Source organism: Onychostruthus taczanowskii, unplaced genomic scaffold (genome assembly GCF_017590055.1).
Source record: "Onychostruthus taczanowskii isolate IOZ18803 unplaced genomic scaffold, ASM1759005v1 scaffold12, whole genome shotgun sequence".
NCBI classification, from domain to species: Eukaryota; Metazoa; Chordata; class Aves; order Passeriformes; family Passeridae; genus Onychostruthus; species Onychostruthus taczanowskii.
This window is the reverse complement of record NW_024498351.1, coordinates 8,364,405-8,385,695: the sequence shown is the minus strand read 5'-3', so window position 1 is coordinate 8,385,695 and position 21,291 is coordinate 8,364,405. Positions and strand designations below refer to the sequence as shown.

Here is a 21,291-nt window from a genome sequence, read left to right as displayed (position 1 = left end):
GTCTGTTAAAAGTTATTCAGGTTTCTTCTTTAGAATAATTTAAGGAGGACAGCTGTTAGCTCTATATAACCTACACAGATTGGTTTCCTATAACATGAAAGGATAGCACAAGCGTATTTGTAAAGAGGGAAGATTTAACATTCATCAGTAACTCTTGCTGCACAGCTATGGAAATACACACCTGGATGTCTGTAAAAGAACTCTAGGATACTCACATAACTATTTACTATGACAAAGACTTGATTGTTTAGCACACAGAAGTGTACTAGGGATCATGTAATACAAAGATCATCCACCAGAAATAATAATTTCCACATAATTAACAGGCATTTGAGCTGTGACTACTACCATGTGTACAAACAGTTCAGCTGAACTGTAACTTCTGTGCCCAGACAGCCTAATATGCACTGAGATGTCCGACTTAATGCCTACTGTGAAATTATCCCAAATTCTGCCCATGGTTTTCCAGCTTTTAAAGTGATAATCTGCTAAGAACTTTCCTGAAAGACACATTTAAAAACATCTAAAGAGTTGCTTCATAAAGCAAGCCTACTATTGCAAAGTCCTGTGTGGCTTCAATTCAATTCTCAACAAAAGGGTTAGAGAAAAAATATGGACTAAGATATATTTAAAAACAGACTGCAGGGACTTGGATTGGCTTTCATCTGAATTCTACAATACAGATTGCTGAGGACAGTAACTCTTTCAAATTCTCTTGACAAAACATAACCCACTTAGTATCTTATTGAACCATTTCCAGATCTCTATGATCCTGACACAGATTCTCAAAGAAAAGGTACAAAGAGAAGAGTTCCTCATGTTTAACAGATTATTGCAGTTACCACAAAAAGGTAAGGATTTCTGACCACAAAGTATTCCAGTCTGAATCAAGACAGAAAAGGTACTTAGCTAGTCAGGGAATTTCAAGACCTAAACGTACATGATTAAGATTGTAAGTATTTATTTATAGTCAAAAATTTTATCCAGTACTATACAGCTTTACCCAGTAACATTGTTTACTCTTCACTGTAGGTAAACAGATAATAAAAAAGCAAACAAAGCCTTTAGAAATATAGTTAAATTTTATTTTTGTTTCCAGTGAAAATTAAAATAGATTTCTTACAATTCCCTTCACTATTTCAGCTCTTGGATCAGCTGATGCTCATCAGGGCCCACCTCTTCTTCTTCATTCAAATCTTCTTTTGCTTCTGCATCTGTCACCTCAGGGTGACTGCATGCAGCATCCCTAGCAGAGAGCTTTTTCATTTTGATGTTTGGCAGTTTCCTCAGATCACCATCCCATTCTCTTAAAGACAAAAAATAGGTAATGAAAACCATTTACCAATAGAAAGGAAGTAATGGCAGAGTTAATTCACATTTCCTCAGATGATACTAACTCAAGTGAGGCTGCTTTTCTAAGTAATTCTCTGTCCCACTGTGGTATGAATCAGCAACAAAGATTTCACCTGATTTTGTACACTACAGAAGCTGTAATTTCTCTGCGAAGAAATAATATCTGAAATACTTTCAGATGTTTTATTCTGAAACAAAAATATTTGATTCATTTAATTCCCACAGACTTATTGTACCCTCAGTTACTTTTGGCCACCTGCTTTTAGGTTTGTCTCATTCATCTTGCAGTCTGGTAAGCAACAGAAATAAGGTCAGAAGAGTTTCTTCATCTGGATGCTTCGTTTGTATATGTGACATCACATGTACATAAATCCCTGGTCATTTATGGTTAATGTTAACTTGTTGTATGACTGACTTCAAGAGAACATAAAGGGTTAGTAAACATTAATACACATGGTGAGTGTATTATTTCAAAAGGCTGCATGAAGGAGAAGGGGTTGTTTTAAATATAAGTCAAACCCAGTACTCAGTTAATAGAATGCTTTCTTGATTATAGTAAGTGCACTTCATGGATAATTTTTCTCAAGGGCAAAGACAGTTTTTGCCAATTATAAGATATGTTTTTCCTTTACCGAGGCAATACAACAACACTTCTATCTGATGTCCCTGTTTAAGAAGTCAGTTGCATATTTATAAATACAGCAGTCTGTCTTTGGAATTTCTGGCTTTATTTCAACATCCTGTAAATATGACTTGTGGTTACATACCATCCCTGCAAGTCAGTGATATAGCATTCCTTGCAACATAAGCATTCCTGAGTTGTTGGGGTTTTTTCCTCCTTTTAAAGTATTTCACTTGATAGAGCTGTCAGCAAAAATGCTCACCCAATCTACTATCAGGATACACCAACGTGCTGGCCCAAATGAGCCAGCAGCAAGTTTCAAAGCTCTCAGATCTTTTAATTGGATGCAAGCTGTCAATTCATTTAAGATTCTCAGCTAGTATATACACACATACCAACACTACTGCAAACAGCTCAAGTCAGAATTTTAGGTAAAATATTATCTAAGAATATTGAGCAAAAAAGCTACTTAAGTTACAGAAATGGAATTCTAACTGTCGAATCTAAATCTTCTAATGTTCTAATAACTGGCACAGGTGTTCAGCTTGTAACAACTAAGAAATGCCAAAATAGCAGTGCCATACCTACTCTGCTCTTTCAAATGACAAATTCCTTGGCAGTTTTGCATAAGTTCCTTTTTTTTTATGAGAAAAGACATACAACAGGTGAACTTCAGAAACACTATTTTGCATAAGCAGATTATTAGCGATAACAAAAAACCTACCTGAAAAATTTCAGATGCTTTCTGTTCATAATGTCTGGGATTTCTAATAGGAAAGAAATTAAATTCTGTTAGATGTGTTACATTATTCAAGTGAGTCTCATTTCAAATGTCAGCTAAATGGCCTCTAACCAAAATGGCTACATGCCTCCTTTCCATTGCAACCAGACTGTTCTAAAAGAAACCTTCCATACATATATACAAATAATAAAATAAATAATAATAATAATACAAATAAATAAAACAATAATACATATCTGCATCACCTTTGCTAGTAAAAAGGAAGGCAAATATTTTGTATTGAGACCTGTAGAACAGACCATTTTGCTTTTTTCCTTAAGGAGTAGCCAAAATCTTCCTACTAGAGTGTAAATTATAAATTTAGGCAGATTTTGCATAGAATGACAAAGCTGCTTTGCCTCCCTTCTGTGTCATTCTTTTTTTGGTCAGTCCTGCAGAGTTACAAGCAGTCTGTTTTTAACATTACCAATAATTTATGGAGATTTATACCTTAGGAGCCTTGACATCTTCCCACTGTATAAAACACCTCATTACTGTCTAGTAATGTACAGAATTCACAGCCAGCAGGCTTCTCAACAAGACAGATGTTTTCTACCTTTCTAACATTAAATCCACTTTATTTTAGCTCTTAAAATTGTGACATTTCAGCAACTTTTATACTGTCCTTGAAAACAGTTCTACTTTTGTTCACCTATCAATTTCCTCAAGTTTTACAGTAATAAATAAAATCATGCTATCCATGCAGGACTATGGATGATTTTGCTACTACAAAACATGGCATGATGATACCTGTGCCATTTATCTTTGTGGCCAGACAGTCCTTACTATCAGAAGACCATTCCTTCCTTTCATACTTGGCTATGAAGTTACCAACTGAAGAACAATAACATATGTGAAATGTTTTGATAACAATTACAGTGATTTCTGCAGACTGCTCCTCAGTAAACAGATGAGGTGAACTGCTCACAGCTGAGCAAGGCAAGACAAAGAAATATTTACCTAATGCTTTTTTGGTCTGCTGATTCTTTGGTTCCATGCCACAATCCATGCTTAATATCCATGCCACATTAGGTTCATCCTTCCCAACAGAGCTTTGAAACAAAGCCATGGTTGCTCTTGCTTTCTTTGCAGACCCTTGAACTGCACTCATGGCAGCACAGTGCCAAACGCTGCAACACCCCAGCTCCCACAAGGCAAAGTTGTTCTTCCCTTCTCCCAGGTATTTTACAAGGAGCAATCAGTGCTACTCTGTTTGCTCCAGTAGTGCATGTAGTGATGTAAACAGTGAGTTTGGCAGAAGTGGCACCATGCTGAGATTTGTATTTTTCCCTTCGATAAAAGTACTGATTCAACACAGTTTAGTGTTCTTGTCAGACAAACCAGGACTACATGACAAGGCTTTCAAATTAGGCCCTTTCATTTGTTTTCCTTTTTTTGGAAAACATTTAATGGGTTTAAGTTAAGCAGACCTTTTCCAAAGAGAATATTGTAACAGTTTTATCTAGCCTATCATCTAGGGCTCACCAACCTCATGAGAAAACAGGCATTCTGAGAGAAGATTCTGTGACAAATCAAGATTTGGCACAGAATTCATCTTTACTGACTTGGCAGTGGCAAAATTTTTAAGCTATGGTTACATGTGTGTTTACAATATGTTACACAATAAAAACTACTGAGTTGCAAGATTAATAGAGCTGTGTGTAGAAATAAAGTAATTATATACTGCACAGTAACTGATTTTCTAAATTATGCTGGATTAGTAACACTTGTCTAACTCAGCTGCATCTCCTTAGCATGCACCAATGTCATGGTTTTTGCTGCTGCTTGTCAACTGCTTCATTTACTTTAAAATGTTAAGTCATAGGAGCATGTTTTTCTGAACGAAAGACAGAAGAAAATGTAAGAGAGAAATACGGAACAAGAATTAGTGGGAAAGATGTGAAGACAGTATTTTGGGGAATAGTTTATTGTCTGGCATTTCTAAGACAAAGTATTCAACAATTTATGTGTTTAGCAAAACAGCAGTGAAAGACGTAAGTAAACTTTTTTTAATGTTTCTGACCCTTTCAGATAGTTTTCTTTCTTTTGAGGATGAACAAACAGCCTGTTAAAAAGTATGAAACTGTAGATGCTATTTAGGCAAAAAATTATTTGGTTATACGATAATGATCACTACAGAAAACATCAGTTAACGAAGAGTACAGAAGTTACATTAGCAGGTAAGTGGAAATGATACAGCTTTCATCCGAATTAAGTTGATTTCCTTGTAATGTGAAGTCTGCAGAACTAATTAATAAAACTAGTGTATTTAGTTTTAAAAGCCACTTTCTCCCAAGATTAGTATTATGCATCTGACAGAACATGCAAGGTAATTAGAAGTGAATTGTCAAAAATGGATGATGTTCGAATGAAATAATTATGATGCTTTCCACTGAATGCATACTAACTCTGGGTTACAAAGAAATAAATAAGTGTCTAGCATTGTCTTTCAACAGCTTTGCTATAAACATGTAAGACCACATTAAACAGAAAACCCAAATACACAAAAATGAAAACATGAGGAAGAAAACTGCAGCAAAACTAATGTAGGTATATTTTAAGGAGCAAGTGACAAGGAGCTGCTAAACCTCAACAATATCACTGATAATGTTCCCTGTATAGCTACTGTTTCTTTAAAAAAAGACTAAAATTTACTGTATTTTGGGATGTCTACCACTTTTGTAAACAAATCCTTACATTTTGTAAAGGGCTGGTTTTTCCAGCCCTTTTTTGACAGGACAAGAGGAAATGCCCTCAAGCTATACCCAGGGAAGGTTCATGTTGGATGTCAGGACAGATGTTTTTCACTTAAAGGGTGATTAAGCATCAGAATGAGCTGCCCAAGGAAATGATGGAGGAATCAGCAGCCCAGTGTGTTCAAGAAATGACTGGATGTGGCACTTGGTGCTATGGTCTAGTTGACATGGTGGTGTTTGGTCAGAGGTTGGATTTAATGATCTTGGAAGTCTTTTCCAGCCTAATTGATCCTATGATATAAATAGACTGCATCAAATTTTAGTAGACTTCCCTAAAGGAAAAGAATACATATTATGGAGTCTCTTCATAGCAAATGCACATGCATACAAGAAATAACTGACTTTAAGAACAGGAGGGAAAAAAACCCAACAAATCTAAGTCAGTTATAAAAGCTCCACTCACTAAAGCTGCTAGGATTAATAATGAACTAGAGGCATAAAAGCACTGTTTCCAGCTGATTTCCATTTATGCCCAATCTCTAATTACAGTATTTAGTTGCTATAGTACTTAGCAGCAACTATTTTCTCTGAATGAACACTGTCCTAGACAGAGAGCAAAACCTGCAGCAGCTGTGATAACAAATAATGAATTATTTGAAAGCGTATTTAATATGTGAAGTTGCACTGTGCTCTCTGAATGCTTTACTTACTAATTCTATAATAACCTCAAATTTTGCCTACAATATTTCTAGCTTCTTCATTATTTTTATGTTGTGCTTGTGCTTTTGACATCTTTTTCTCTAGTTTTACTGCCTTTTTCTGTCAGCTTTTGCACAAAGCAATAAAAACAAAAAGAACTAAAATTTAAAGCAAAAAACAAAAAGAATACATTCTACAATTAAGCTGATGACAATCACAGAATCAATTTTCCTACGACTTTTTCCCCCTCCTTCTAAGACATCAAAGATGATGCATGAAGTCATATAGATATTCTTAAATTCCTCTGCCGGCTGCACTAGCAAAATTTTAAAGTCATTAATTTTCTTGGTTTGTACAACACATATCAGTGTGTGCTGATTTTGGCCGGGGTAGAGTTAATTTTTTTCACAGTAGTTAGTACAGGGCTTCATTTTAGATTAGGTGGAAATGTTGTTGATGAAAACAGGATGTTTTCATTATTCCTGAGCCGGGCTTGCACAAGTAAGACTCTGCTTCTCACCCCAGCCCACCAGAGAGGAGGCTGAGGGTGCACAAGGAGCTGGGAGGGAACATAGCTGGAACAGCTATGGGACCAGGGAATATGACACACAACCCAAACCTTGCTGTGCTTTGAATCCTAACTACAGAATAATGTAGATTTTTCATGTTTTCCACAATATATTTTACTATTAGAAGGATCAATTATGTGCGGATAATACTTTAACATTAAAGCCAAGTTAACCACTCAGCTTCAACCTGTACATTGTTGATTAAAGCAAAATACAAACACTTCACTGCTTATCTTGACTATCCCCAAGCAACTCTTTGCTTTTTGCACTTTCATTATCTCTTTGTCTTTCTTCCTTATTTCACCAAACTATTGCTGCTTCCCTTCAGCCTAGTTCCAGCCATAAAATTAAGGTCCAACCAGCTGCTGTACAGAATTCAAGGCAGGTGCATTAAAAGCTCACTTTAGTTTGAAAAATAGGTTATATATGCCTGTACTGACAAGACAGTAATAGCAAAAATGCACAAAGAAAGGCAAAAGTAGAATATATGAGTCAGATCTTCACCATCTTTTTTTCTCCTTTTCTTCACCATGGCCCTCCTCCCAAATAACTCTTGCAAGGCACAAGCACCTAGCACTCAGGTAATTTCTTTAAAGAGAAAAATAAGGACAATGCTTAGAAAGTTTGCTTAGATTCTGGCCTTGTGAGCAGGTGTGAGGACCGAATTCTCTCTAATACTTTTACATACCTATTCCATAGCCCTCATAGAGTTGTCTTTCACGTTCTATTGTCTGCTTGATGACAGTTTCCCGTGAACCATGCTGTCTTCCTTGTCTGCCTTTAATACTGTTTTGTAATTCAATCTGCTCCAATTCAGCATTAAATCGACACATATAACTGAAAGAAATAAAATGCATAAAAGCTTGATGCAGTCATACAAAATAACTGCAAAACAGAATTACTCTGATCAATTAGTTTACTAATTGTATTTATTTTCTTTATTTATTGGAGATTCAAGGAGTAAGTAGTATGAAATCTGATTGTTCAGGTGTCACAGAATAACCCAACAAGCAAATTCATATGATGACTACTGTCTAAATCATTTAAAGTCCTCCACACACTACAAAACTAGGGATATACTTCAGTAATTTAAAAAAACCCAAACTACAAAATTACTTATTTGAATAATTCTAGTATGACTATATACATCTCTCAGTATTTGTCACTGGCAATAAAATCAACTACTTGATATTATAATTACCAATATATAAAAGTCCTCCTCTGAGTCATCATCACATTATTTTTAAAGACAAGTCAAGCTTTTTGATCTTGTTTTTAACACCAGTCTTACTTTTCAATTAGTTCACCAGCTTCCTTCTTTGTGTACTCGATTTTACTGGGATCAAGGTGACTTTGAAACCACTGCAGTTTTTCTCCTACAAGAATAAACTTAATATTAATGGTTACACCAGCACTGTAGCATCAATACATATTAAAGTTTCTCAAAGTTTTTTAATGTACCCCCCCCCCGCCCCCCTGTTTTTCAAGATTTTGAATGGCATCACAGACTCTGATACTGTGGGTACCAGGTATGAAGGCAGCTGTAATATAAACATTTCCACATCATTTCAGATTTGTTTTATACCTCCCTTACACAAAAAAAAAAAAAAAAAGATGTTAGGTTTTCTTTTACTGGAAATTAACTAAAATATCACTATATCAATTACTTAGGAAAGAAATTTAGAAAGGAGGAAAAAAAACAAACACAATGGCTGCATAAGAGTTCTGATTGTCACATCTGTTTTTAAACAGATTAAATTGAAAAGCTGCAGGATCAATCATATGGAAGAGAAAAATATTCCAGGTTGTGTCTCAAAGTTTTGAATTTACTTGCTAACACAATGTGTCTTTTAAGCTACATATATCCGTTATAAGCAGTTAGAAAAAGCTTGGAGATGAAATACAATAAATATGTGTACAGATGTACAAAACACTCGCTTACTCTATATTGCTCTGCTGTTGTGTACACTGACTAAAGATGAGGTATGCTCAGCCCCAAATTCAATCCTGTATACATTAAGTGGACAAATCAGGTATTTCAGTATTTCAACCAAGTCTATTTGAAGATTGCAGAATCAGATCATAGAAAAAGAAGCTCTAACTGGACATCTAAAAAGTTGGTAAAACTTAGAATCTCTACTAAGAAACTGAATGCTGTGCTCAGTAATAGAAGTTTCTGCTTACCAATAATACTTAAACGCAAAGCTTTGTCAGTCTTCAACCTAGCAGAGAAAAACCAGATGTGTTAGCCAGGAATGAGTACCATATAAACAATGACCTTAATTTTAGTCTCAAAAAGTTGGGGGTTTTTTCAGTCACAATGAAAGTCAAGGTATAATTTCAAATATAAATATTTGACAAATTCCAAATAATGTAAAACTTTTTCTGTTTCATCCAAAAGATCTACTTTCTGGTAAAACTACTAGCTGAAATGTGTCCAGTTTACCTATTAAGCTAAAAAGTTTATTGGAAGAAAAAAAGACACAACATTTTTCTCAGAGCATGACAAAAGGAATTACACAAAAGAGCTGCATTGTCACAATTTCCTTAAGTATTCCTGATATTCTTCTGGCATGTTTAATGAGTTGGGAGATTTCACTGCACTGCATTCTTGCAAATCAAGCATGCAATGTGAAAAATAACATTCTGTTACCTTAAAACTTGAAATCATTAAAGCCTGTGCTTACTGAACAATAAGTTAGTATGTTAAGAAACCAAAATTAACCACTTCATTCAAGAACTCCCCAACTCTGTCTCACAGTACTTATAAGTCCACTGGAATCTCTGGCAGGATACTCAAAAGCCTTCTGTACACTATGAGATGTGAGTATACAGTTCTATCTGGGATTAATTTTCATCCTAATTAGGAGTTCTCAAAGAAGAGAAGTTCTCTAGCAGGAAATCCTGTGCCTCATACTCTTTTGTCCTGAAGGTGTCAGATTCAATGTGCATCAAAGGATGTTGCAATGTTCCATTGTTTCCAGAAAGGAAAACAAGACATTATTGGGGTAAGTATGAAATTTTTCACTGGAAAAAATATTCTAGCCATGAACATTCAGTGTATATATTCAAGGACCTTTGATAAAATTGACTTCTTCTTATTATTATTCTTATTAAATAGGGAAATTGGTAATGGATTAAGAAATCATAAAGGCTATAACTGACAAAGAATAAATAATGCTAAAATTAATCACAATTCAAAGATATTGTGCTCCTTTATTAAATTCCTTTTACTCTGTAAAATTTAATGAGCATTTTAGAGCTAAATGAAGTAACTCAGAGCACAGAAGTCTGTCACCTACCACAAAAACTGGGATCCAAAGATAAACCCTTACTTTCCGGAGACAAACACACTTGTGTCACTTGTCCACAAACCTAGATTATTAAATAATTATTAGATTTTTCAAGAAGTATTTCATCCTCTGAAGACTCTCTAAAAGCCATGTGCAAGCAAATGCTCAGCATATGTGAGCTGCTAAGAATTCCACTAACATATTAAAGAAATTTTTACTTCTATGGATACCCCAGCATGTGTAGAAGCCTTGAATAAAAGCTGGGCAGGCTTTTATCATCAGAGGACTTACAGCAGGGACCTCTGGATGGCAACAGCATCCAAGAAAAGGACACACACTTCCCTCAGTGGAACTCCACACCAGCAATCCCTGCTGGGAGCCCTGCAAGGCAACACTGCCAGATGAGCCTGTCTGCAAAGATTTGCCACAGAGAAAATGGCATGGCATCTAGGAAAGCTGCCTAAACAGGGTCATTTCACATCTACATTCTAAAACACTACAAACTGCCATTTGCACCTGCTAAGGGCCACTAAGTCATTTATTTATCTAAGCAGCAAAGAACCACCATTTTCTTCTGGACAAAAAACCTTCAGTCTCTTGGTGCACACAACTAATTTCAGTATGAGAAATAATGAATGATAGGCTCGGATGTTGCCTTATTGTACTTTTTATAAAACCCTCACCTCAGTGACTGCTAGAAGACAATAGCATTAGCAGGGAGGCTAATCAAATCAGGTGAGTCAAAGAAACTTCCTCTCCTCTTCTTCCACACAATGAGTAATAGCTTTCGCTCAGGGAAGGGGAGGTAAGGCCAGGGACACAGTCTTGTGGCAGGCTGTTGTTTCTTGATGATTTTCTTTTTCACCCACCTTCCAGAAATCCTCTGCTTAGACACTGATTATTAATAAGAATGATTAGTTGTTTTCTTGATGCTTACTAAGTACTTTAAAGGTAAATTCTACATGTTCCTTCAGCAGCTCCTTCTCTCAGATACTATATTCAACTGTTCTACTCTAAATACTAACAATGAATAAGTATTTTCCAAATCAGATTACCAACTCAGTATTTTTCCCTGATAATATCCACAAATACAAATGCCATCTATGGCTCTGAAAATGAATATAGGCTTTTCAAAATAAATAATTTTAAAAGCTAACAGTTTTTCAATTCCTCATGAAGAATCTGCAAGAGTATGTCATAAAGCATCACTGCCATACACAATGCAAGTAGAAGCACAGTGGGTCAGGAGAGATTAGGAAGTTAAACAGGGGAAGACCTCAGAAAAAGAACACACAGATTTCTACCAGGAGACGTTTTAAGATTGCTTACTCCCCAAGGGTTGCTTCATGCCCCTGTAAAAACTCCTTAGATGTCACATCTCAGAGCACGTCAGTATTAGACTGGCTTATCTGTAATGAAAATGCACTGACTACTAAGAAATGTTTTGTGCATGCACGATAGAAAGGGTCTATTTTGACTCAGGAGGGAAAAAACAGAAAAAAATATAATTCACAGCTAGATTAGCTTTAGCTACCAAAACCAGATAGGTATTTCTGCAGTTGCAGGAAAACATGACTGGTGCTAGTACATCACTACTACAGAAGTTTCATTGATTTCCCACTATGGTCAGGTTTCCTAAAGCGTAGAAAAGTCAGTGTTCTACTACTGCCAGTGAAGCAGCTATTGCTGTCTCATAAAAACATCCGCGTAATCATTTAACAGAGCAAACAAGCTGCCTAAAGGAATAAGAATTCACACGTAAATTAAAAGATAATAAACTGGTAGCAATACACTGGAAGTTCTTGCTGCTCATTAGACCTTGAAGAGAATTGAGGGGAGACGGATGCAGGCAAGAAAAAGGTGTAATTGAAGTGAACAAGATGATTTAAGATTGTAGTCAATTTTCTAAAAGCAATTGGTCTGTCTCCTCTTATTATGCTTAAGATTGGTCTTTTGTAGTGCAGTCACAGTTTCTGGAGAGTAAACTTGTAACTGCTGTCATATTTTGTTATGAATGCTTGTAGTGAAGACTGGACAATGGAGCCCATAAAAGAGTTCTGCGACTTAATGCAGAATTTCTCCCTCATTTTTCCCAGTGCTGCATTTTAAATATTCAAAGTCCTTGTGGATAATGTCTACCCTTTTTTACTATTTCATTTGGGAAAAAGATACTGCAATATGCATCTCGTAACTTAGTGCAATTTTCCTTTCTGTATAACATAAACAGGAACATTCACAGTAGTTATTTCCTTCCCTCTATCCTATAGAAAAGTCAATAAATAGAAGCCTAAACTGTCTCCAGTCCTGAATGCTGTCTCCAGACAAGCAGCAAAGGAAAAAAAAACAACAAAACCCAACCAAACCAAAACATGCAAAACAAAATAAACAAACCACACTAACCCAAAAACATTGACTGATACTTCTATAAAAGATATTCTCACCCTCCAGCAACACACCATTCGAGGGTTTCCTACACCCTACACCTTTGTGTTAAATAGTAATCAACAGATAAAATGTATGTATGTTCAAAAAAGTATTACCACACAAAAAGCATCCTCTGGCAAGGAAATCCACAGCTTAATAAAAATAGAACATATGACCTCTATGGACTTCCAACATTCACTGAATACTCTAATCCAGTTTTACCATTCTGCAGAAATGCCTGTACAAAGATATTATCCCCTTCCCTCACACCTAGTCAGATCACACTGAGAATTCCATTTCTAGTTTTGTGTCCTATTCATACTTCAGACAACTTACTTCTACACAATAACAAGCATGGTCAAAAAAATGCCAGATTTGTGGATGGGACTAAGGAAGAAAATTCTGTAGAGATTACAAGGCAGCTTCTATTTACCACCAAATGATGTACTAACCTTCCACCAGAGAACAGGGCAGTCATTCAATAGAAGCAATTTGGAAAATTGTTTAAAGACATTTAATAGACCTGCAGAAGCAATGCAGAAGAATAAAACTGCTGTGAGCTATTTCTTTTTCCCAAGAGTGTAGGAGTGGAAAGCTTTCCTCCATTCACAGCATCACAAATTTGTCTTGTCTTTTTCAGAGCTACGCAAAATGAATCCAAGCCTCACCATTATATTACAGAAACTGAAAGCTAAGTAATTACAATAAAAAGTTCAACATGTATTTAATTCCCAATATTTAAAAAAAATCCTGAGAATTTACCAAGCTGATAGTTTAGATAGAGATTCAAAAGAAATTGGAACCCTTAACAAGTCTTTTAAAAACACTAAGGGAAAAAAAACCAACATTATTCATATCTTTCAAATTAAATTGCTCCTCAAGCCAAGACTATATAGAGAATAGAACATAGAGAACTGGAGGATGTTTTTAATGCAAGTGATTTGTGGAACACCACAACAAAAGTGATCTATCTACAAAGTACAGAATGTTAGTTAACTGTTCAGGCCCCAGAAGTGTAAGATGTAGAAATCTTATTTATGAGATATAAAGATAGAAAAATTATCCTATATTTTGTATCACAATATGCTGTGGATTGTCAAAACTGGCACACTATTCTTGGTGGAATGGCTTCCCTATGCAAAATGGAAGCTTACATCTTTTACAATCAGCCTAGATTGAAATAGCAAGCATAGGGCTTCTTCAAATACATCAGTGACCAAAGAAAAACTAAGGCTAATGTAGGCATCTTACTGAATTGAGGGGGACCCTGGCAACAGAGGAGAGATGAGGCAAAAATACCCAACACCTTCTTTGCATGGGCCTTCACTGACAAGAGCAGCCCTTAGGAATCTCTGACCAGGGTTAAGGGATGTCAGAAGGGAAGACTTTCCCTTGGCCAAGAAGGATTGGGCTAGAGAGCATCTAGGCAAGCTTGACATCCACAAAGCCATGGGCCCTGAGGGATGCATCCGTGAGTGCCAAGGAAGGTGGCTGACACCATGGCTAAACTGCTCACAATTATCTTTGAAAGCTTGTGGAGATGAGGAGAGGAGCCTGAGGACTGGAAGAAAACAAATGTTGCCCTGGTCTTCCAAGATGGCAAGAAGAAGAACCCAGGGAACTACTGGCCAATCAGCCCCACCTAAATCACGGTAAAGGAAAGAGAGCACCTCATTCTGGAGGCCATCTCTATCCACATGCACAACAAGGAGGTGATCAGGAGCAGTCAGCATGGATTTACTAAAGGTAAGTCATGTTTGACCAACTGATAGCTTTCTATGATGAAACAAAAGGTGAGGGGAAAGCAGTGGATATTGTCTATCAATTTCAGCAGGGCCCTTGAACTTTTTGCTCTTGCAAGAGGAAGAAAAAGTAGCACTCCAAGCAGAAACATCAGCACTGTTGTCCACATCAGTGTAACTCTAACCACACCAGACTGTCAGTAAAAGCTTTGAGTGTGCCATGTCATAATGAATAACCAGTAAGTATTGCTCCCTCACTAAGTTTTCTTGTGCATGTTTTTCTCTAAGGTGAAGTCACGAATGCAAGCACTAAGACTCAAGTAAGATTAAGTAATTTTATGTGATTAAGAGCTGTGAGTGGTTTTTATGACACAAGGTGAGACAGCTAAGGGACAAAGTGGTCAATTTGGTAGTAGGGAAATAATCTGCAATAAAAATATATTATCAACAGTCACAGAGTGCAGAAAAAATATGAAACAGCAGAGAAAACCTCTCGCACATTAAGAAACTGCTCAATCAATACATGCTGCTTGTGAATTCTTGTAGCAGCTCTGCTGGAGGCTACATGACCCCACTGTGGCAGCAAAGGCCCCCCTTCTAGGGAAAGCAACAGTGCAACTGTTGTGCATAAGGTTGTACATCAATCCCAACAATAAAACTGCACAGTCTCTGAACCAGGAGTTTCCAATTTAACGCCTTCAGACAAATGAGTATTTGGGCTCAGCTCACATGGTCCCTCCAGACACTACAATTTATACAGCTTTATATAGTTTATGTAGCGCTATACTATACTTAGATCAAAAGTGCTCTAAGCTAGCTTTAGTAACTTCCTAAATAAACATATTTATGCATAACAACAAGCAAGCTGAAACAATGTAATTTAAAGGCCAGTCTTCACCAGCTGTCTTTTCCCTCTGTGGGAGCTGGAAGTAAAATGAAGTGGCCATGGAACAGCACAAAACCACCAAAGAGGAGTTAACAGTTTTATTCAGAAGTCTGTCTTCTGCAGGAAGGTTTCTAGGTTTTCTTTTCTATTAACTCAGCATTTTAGCAGAAGCAGCTAGACCCTAAGCAGGATTCTTACTGAACTTGAAGTAAAGCCAAACTAGGTGACTCACCTTCATGTGAAATCACCAGCACTGTGCTATTCAGATTATGAAAGGCAAGAAATCTAACTTGTAAAGACAACACCCAAAGTAAAGCAGCAGAACTACACACTTTGTATAACCTAATTTAATGCATGTAAACCTGTCACTTCACATGACCCAGGAGCAGTATTAAGTTATACAGGCCCTTCTGTTTTCTTGTGGTTGTATCAGCATAACAGTCCATGTCCACTACCACAAATAAAAAGTATCATTTGTGATGTTATTCTTTGATCTGTACAGAGGTTTTGCAGTCAACTTACTTTTCTTTCTTTTCCTGTTTGTGTACTTCCCTTGCAAGCTGTGCAGCTTTTCTGCTGTACGGATGGATAACTTTTTTCTCTTGCTTCCCTCCTTGAGGTTTCCGTAACTTTGGCTGAAAAGACATCAAAGATACTATGCACTAACAAGGCTGAGTAAAACATCAAAGGGAAGACAGATGTACACACCACGATAAAGACTGAAAAGGTCATGCACTGATATCTAAGAAGGCCCTTAACTTTCAGTAACACGTGATCAATTCCACCCACTTCAATAACAAAATAACTTGAAGCCAGTACATGCTGTAACAAAACCACTAGAGCACAGGAAATGCTGTAAATCTTACCTAGTGACTACTGTCAGAATACCTACTTCACAGAACTCTGCAGCTAGGAAACTAGTATTAGCTCTCTGTACCTTTGCAGAAAAATGTCCCCATAAAAGCTCCTATCTGGATTTCTGACAAGAGCCTCATGTAATTTGAACAATGTAATAAAAGCGATTTTCTTGCTCCTCCCCAGAGATCACTGGAATGCTTCACACCAGGGGGCAGCCAGAGGCTTTCCTTCTCTACCCCTTCATGCTGCACAGAGAGGGAATACCACTGAGGAATTTCCAAAGCATGGTAATACTACTCTAAGTTATGCTACTTTCTGGTAAGAAAATGTTTGAACAGAACTGAATGGCTTTATGAAATAATGTGCTATTTAACTGCACCCAAAAGAAACACCTTAAAGCAAGGGGGCTTTCCTGCATCACAATAAATGGCAATCAGTAAACGGAGACTATAGTACATCCAATTCTCTGCGATAACATCAGCGCTTAGGGCTGCGAAGAAAAGCTACGGTGTCAAAGACACAACTATTTGAACACCTCGGGAAATCTCAGGCGGCGGCACCTCCCACCTGCTCCAGAGGGGGACCGCGGCCGCCCTGCCGGGAAGGCCCAGAGCGACGCGAACCCCCCGGGAGGAAATGCAGCAGGTTTTATGTGCGAGGTCGGCTCACCGCCGCTATCGGCCCAGAGGGACGCGAACCCCACCGTTCCCCCCCGGGAGGAAATGCAGCAGGTCTTATGTGCGAGGTCGGCTCACCGCCGGTAGCGGCCCACCGGGCCACCGGCCCGCCAGCGGGCTCGCCTCTCCAGGGACGCGGTGGGGCCGCTCTCGGAGGGAATGAAGGGGCCGAGAGCACCGCGTCCCCAGAAGCGCAGAGCCGCACCCGCACCCCTATTCCTGTTCCTATCCCTGTCCCCAGTCCCATTCCCAGCCCCGCACACGCACCATGGCGAGCGAGCCTCCTTCCGGCGCCGCGGTGCAGCAGCCTCAGCGCTCCGGCCGGCGCGGCGGGCGTTCCGCGGCTGCCCCGTTCCGCGACGCCCCGGCACCGCTCGCCCCGAGCGGGCCGGGCCGGGGCTCGGCAGGCCCGGCGTGACGGTAAAGGTGCGGCCACACAGCACGGGGGAGGCCAGGCCCGAATGAGACCTGATCGGGTGCTGGGTAATGTCTTGGCAGCAGCTAAGGTGATTGCTGTGGTAGCTGCAATTAATGGGGCTGCTGCTGGCCGTGAGGCTGAGATATAAGAAAAGTAGAAGTAGTCCAAGAACCTGGTGATCATTAGGATGGAGAAATTCCAGAACTGGAATTCCACAGCTTTGCCTATGCAAAGACGGACCCTTGCTGAGCTGAAGAAAACGGAACAAAGTCAAGAAAAATGTGGCATCCTGTGTGAGGAAACCAGGCTTTCCCTTGGTAAGAGAAAGAAACAACCTCGGGAAAGTCCAAAATCAAAACTTAAAAGTTGCCGGAGAGTGTAGCTCTCAGACTCACAGGCATCACCAAAACAGAAAAAACACCCATTTCTGGCAGCAATGCTCCTGTGACACCTCAAAGCAGATCAGCACCGACACCACGGGCCTGTGGAAAAGCACTTGTGACTGTTCAGCTGCATCTTTAGGTCTTACAACTTCTTGCTCTTCAGATGCTGATAAATCTATTAAATCTGTTGATGTATAAAGAAACATATTAATTCTAAAGATCGTCCCTAAACAGCAAGCCCACAAGTCTTTATTAAATATATATATATATATATATGAGAAGAGTGGGATTATCTAAAGCAAAGTCTTCATTCAGCTTGTATTGGAGCATTAGCTGTTTGTGCTCTTGCAATAAAACTGTTTCATAGGTTTACAGAACTGCTACAGATGGCAGTGACAGTAGCAATTTTGGATTTTAATCTAATAATTTAGGATGGAGCAGTCACAGACAGGAAACTGAGCATGGAATTTTAAATAGTCCATTCAAGTAAATAGATTTAGAGTTATGCTGTCAGACAGCACAGGAATCATAGTAGCAAACTGGGGAATAGCTCTGTTATAATACTGTTCAAATCTGCTTGGGACCAGCAGCTCGCATTTAACCGAGGGATGATGAAGGAAGTCAGGCAATGAGGTAAAATGGCAATGAAAACAATTCGACTATGGGGCCCACTCATGAATACAAATGGAAGATGAAAAAAGTAATTTGTAGATTCTTTCTTCATTTGGATGAACAGCTTGGAGGCTTTAGAGCATGCCATGCGGGGAATGTCAATAGGTATGGTCCTCCCATCAAAATCCAACAGAGAAACTGCTGTGGTCTCCATCTAGCTTTCATTTCACAGAGAAATGCTAGGTGGGAAGCAGATGTACAGCTGGCTTTACTTCTGAGCTGCAGGACATGGAGCTGGAAGGGGGGCAGAAGTTGGAGCTGGAAGGCACCCACAGTAAGTTTTTAATGGGAACTGTAAGAAAGAAACACAGACTCTGTAGACATTTAACTTTAATGGGCAGCTCCGGGAGGCCTTTCAACTGGTCTTCTGCCACTGACTGTAATGAGACCTCTGGGTGATGATGCATTTAATCTGATAACCTAGTTACAAACCAAAGTGTTCCATCTAAATGTGCATTGCTTTCTAGTCTGGTCTTGTTCTTTAAATAGTTTGTAATCTGAAATTTTTTTTTTCATTGCTTTTTAGTGCTTCACTGTCTCCATCTACAAAGGATCTTTTGCAAAAGACAGCTGTGTGGAGTAATTGCTGTGTAAGTTCTCATGTATTTATTCTGTGGGGGAGGCAGTGGATACAGACATGATTCCAAATTTGGCAGGTTAATAGTTGGATCTCGATTTGCATTTTTTGCATTAATTTTACTGGTGCTTTTACAAATGCATTAATTAAAATAAAGGGATATCCGGCTGTGACAGTCTTTCTTACAGTGTTCAGTAAAAAACAATAAAGTAGCAAAATAAAATAGGTTTGCCAAGTACAGTTGAATTCTTTCAACCTTGAACTGATTTGCTGTTAAATTCTAGTTACTATTAAATGTTATGTTAAATATTATAAAGCAGTGACTACAGTATGGTACTTGGATACAGTGGACATACAATTCTAAGAAGGAGGCTCCACTACAATAGCATGTATCAGCTTTTCAGAAATTCTGACATTTACATGTTGTGAATTAGACCAATTGGCATAAGATTTAGACTGATTTCTGAATATTCTTAAAAATCTCATTTACAGTGTTATAACTGCATTAATAAGAATGGAATTTAAAATTGTGTTTAGCTTAGTGGTAATAAAATACAAATTTCCAGAGTTCAAGGGAATCAGCTAAAGGTTAAAGCAATTAACAGCTGCATTTAGAAACAAGAAAAAACAAGTAATGAGCAAGGAAAACTGTATCAGTGAGGGGACAGTGGGCAGTAAATCTCAGGATCTGCCAAAGTCTGAATGCATTTGTAGTAGGGCTTTAGTGGAGAGACACATCTAGGGTTTCTTGAGTATATTACATGTTATCAGTAGACCTAGCAGTATGGTAGTAATAGAAAATTGCAGTTATGCTTGCAGTTGTTTAGTGTATTTATTAAGCTAATATCTCTTAAATAGGTGATTTTTGCATGTGTTATTATCTTAATGAATAAAGGATATAGCTCCCTGGTTCACTTAATGTATATATATTGCAATCTTCATTAATTAATTATATGTTCCTAGGAATTCTAGTCTCTTTCTATATATGCAGAGGTCAGATCTTCTCAGGCAGTGGTGGTATGAAGGAAACTGTGTTGTTTAAATATAAATAAATAGATAGGAATTATAAAGTACTGAAAATGATACATGACCTGTGTTATTTTTAAAACAACCTTTAGGAGAATAATTCAGCTGACAATTGAGCTTATTGTTGTCACAGTTAGGTGACTGCCTGAGCTTCAGCATATCTGCATTCATTGGTTTAAAGACAGACCTTAATATTTGCTGTATCCTCATTTCATAAATAGAATGCCATTTGCTTTTAATTTAGTCAGGCTTATGCTTTGACATTAAGTTCCCGTCAATTCAATGCCACTGTTTATGTCCACAGTTTACAGACTGTGAACATGAGTGGCTGAGGTAATATTTTTATAAATTCAACTGAAATGACTCAAGAGAGTTTTAAGTAAAGCCAAGTTTTAAAACCTGTATTGCAGACTTTCTAGCAATTGTCTGAAATTTTCTTTACATTTCCTATATTCAGTAAATTTGGTTTTACTTATGCCATTGATACTGATGCATTTAATTTTTCTGCTAAGAAACTAAGAAAAGGTGTGATAGAAGTACCTGTTTATATAACTCACTCTTTCCTACATGGTTTACAGTCATTTCTAATCTATATTGCACAAGAAACTACTAAAAACACCTACTATATGCTCCTTTGATTATGTTGCAGATTGCCTATTCCTGCACGTCCTATTTTTTCTAAATGCTTCTACTATTGTATTTCTTTTAATCTCTCCATTCTAATTACACTCAAGCTCTTCCTAATGGATTCCTGCTGCTAATCAGTACATCAGAAGACCACTTAGTCCTTTTGACAGAGCCTCCTTTTATCCATCTCTTTAACCTTTTAAAATGAGAGCTCTGGCTGCTTCATTTGTTTAGATTTTGCACAGGCTCTCTAACTATGCTTCACCTTCTGCAAGTCCTTGGTAACATATGTAGCATACTCTGCAAGTTTCCAGCTTCAAGATATCAACTGTAGAAGTATCTACCTTTAAAACTTTCTAGAGAAAAGAACCAGAAAGGGCCCACAGAGTAGCAATATAACATGCTGTCACTGTATAGCATGGCAGCTTCAGCAAAGAAAAGAAAATCTTTTGTACTAGATCCTTTAGATGCTCTGTTTTGCAGACACCTTTCTGGACCAAATTATTCCAGTCAGGGTGCACGCATGTGTGTCAATACACAAAGATTTTCAACAGCTTCTCTGGAACCCACAGTTTCCTTGGAGCCTGTGGTGTGGCCAGTGGCTTAATGCTCAGATAAAATGATCAAAAGTTTAGTGTAGGGGCAGATATAACTGGGCAACATGCCTGATGTTTAGAGAATGAACTCCTCTGTCTCTGCTTAGACTTCTGTTTGGCCTGTCTGGGCATGTATTTGAAGAAGTCCTCCTTATAACCATTCAAGTATACCCATTTGTGAAGTTTCAACCAAAATTCATTATTTTATTCTTGTGAGACTTTATTGCAACTTTTTTCTTCAATAGTGAATTGAATCTAATCTCTGGTAAATTTATCAGACCCATCCTTGGTATATCAGGATATTTTCACTATACATACACTAAGAATGGAAAAATAAGGATGAAATTCTCCGACAATACAAAGATAATTACTGAGTTAGCCTAAAAAAAATC

The 21,291-nt window shown here is 37.8% G+C and overlaps 1 protein-coding gene and 1 long non-coding RNA gene across 2 annotated transcripts; one reads left to right on the top strand and one right to left on the bottom strand.

Moving 5' to 3' along the window:
- Window positions 1-1,063: 1,063 nt before the first annotated feature.
- On the bottom strand, window positions 1,064-17,004 carry TMA16 (translation machinery associated 16 homolog). Its single transcript, XM_041395780.1, has 7 exons — window positions 16,868-17,004; window positions 15,588-15,700; window positions 8,905-8,942; window positions 8,012-8,096; window positions 7,409-7,557; window positions 2,700-2,742; window positions 1,064-1,306 (listed from the first exon to the last, which is right to left on the bottom strand). The coding sequence occupies exons 1-7, from the start codon at window positions 16,868-16,870 to the stop codon at window positions 1,135-1,137; spliced, it is 603 nt and encodes a 200-aa protein (XP_041251714.1). The 5' UTR covers window positions 16,871-17,004; the 3' UTR covers window positions 1,064-1,134.
- Window positions 17,005-17,222: 218 nt separating this feature from the next.
- Window positions 17,223-18,651, top strand: LOC121331399. The gene is made up of 3 exons (XR_005952018.1): window positions 17,223-17,335; window positions 18,246-18,347; window positions 18,600-18,651. It is a non-coding gene; the product is annotated as an uncharacterized LOC121331399 (long non-coding RNA).
- Window positions 18,652-21,291: the final 2,640 nt, after the last annotated feature.

Coding starts and splice junctions, on each gene's coding strand:
- TMA16 (XM_041395780.1), bottom strand. Junction 8,097..8,904: donor TTTGCGTTTAAGTATTATTG/GTAAGCAGAAAC, acceptor TTATTCTTGTAG/GAGAAAAACTGCAGTGGTTT. Junction 7,558..8,011: donor GCTGGTGAACTAATTGAAAA/GTAAGACTGGTG, acceptor TATTTCTTTCAG/TTATATGTGTCGATTTAATG.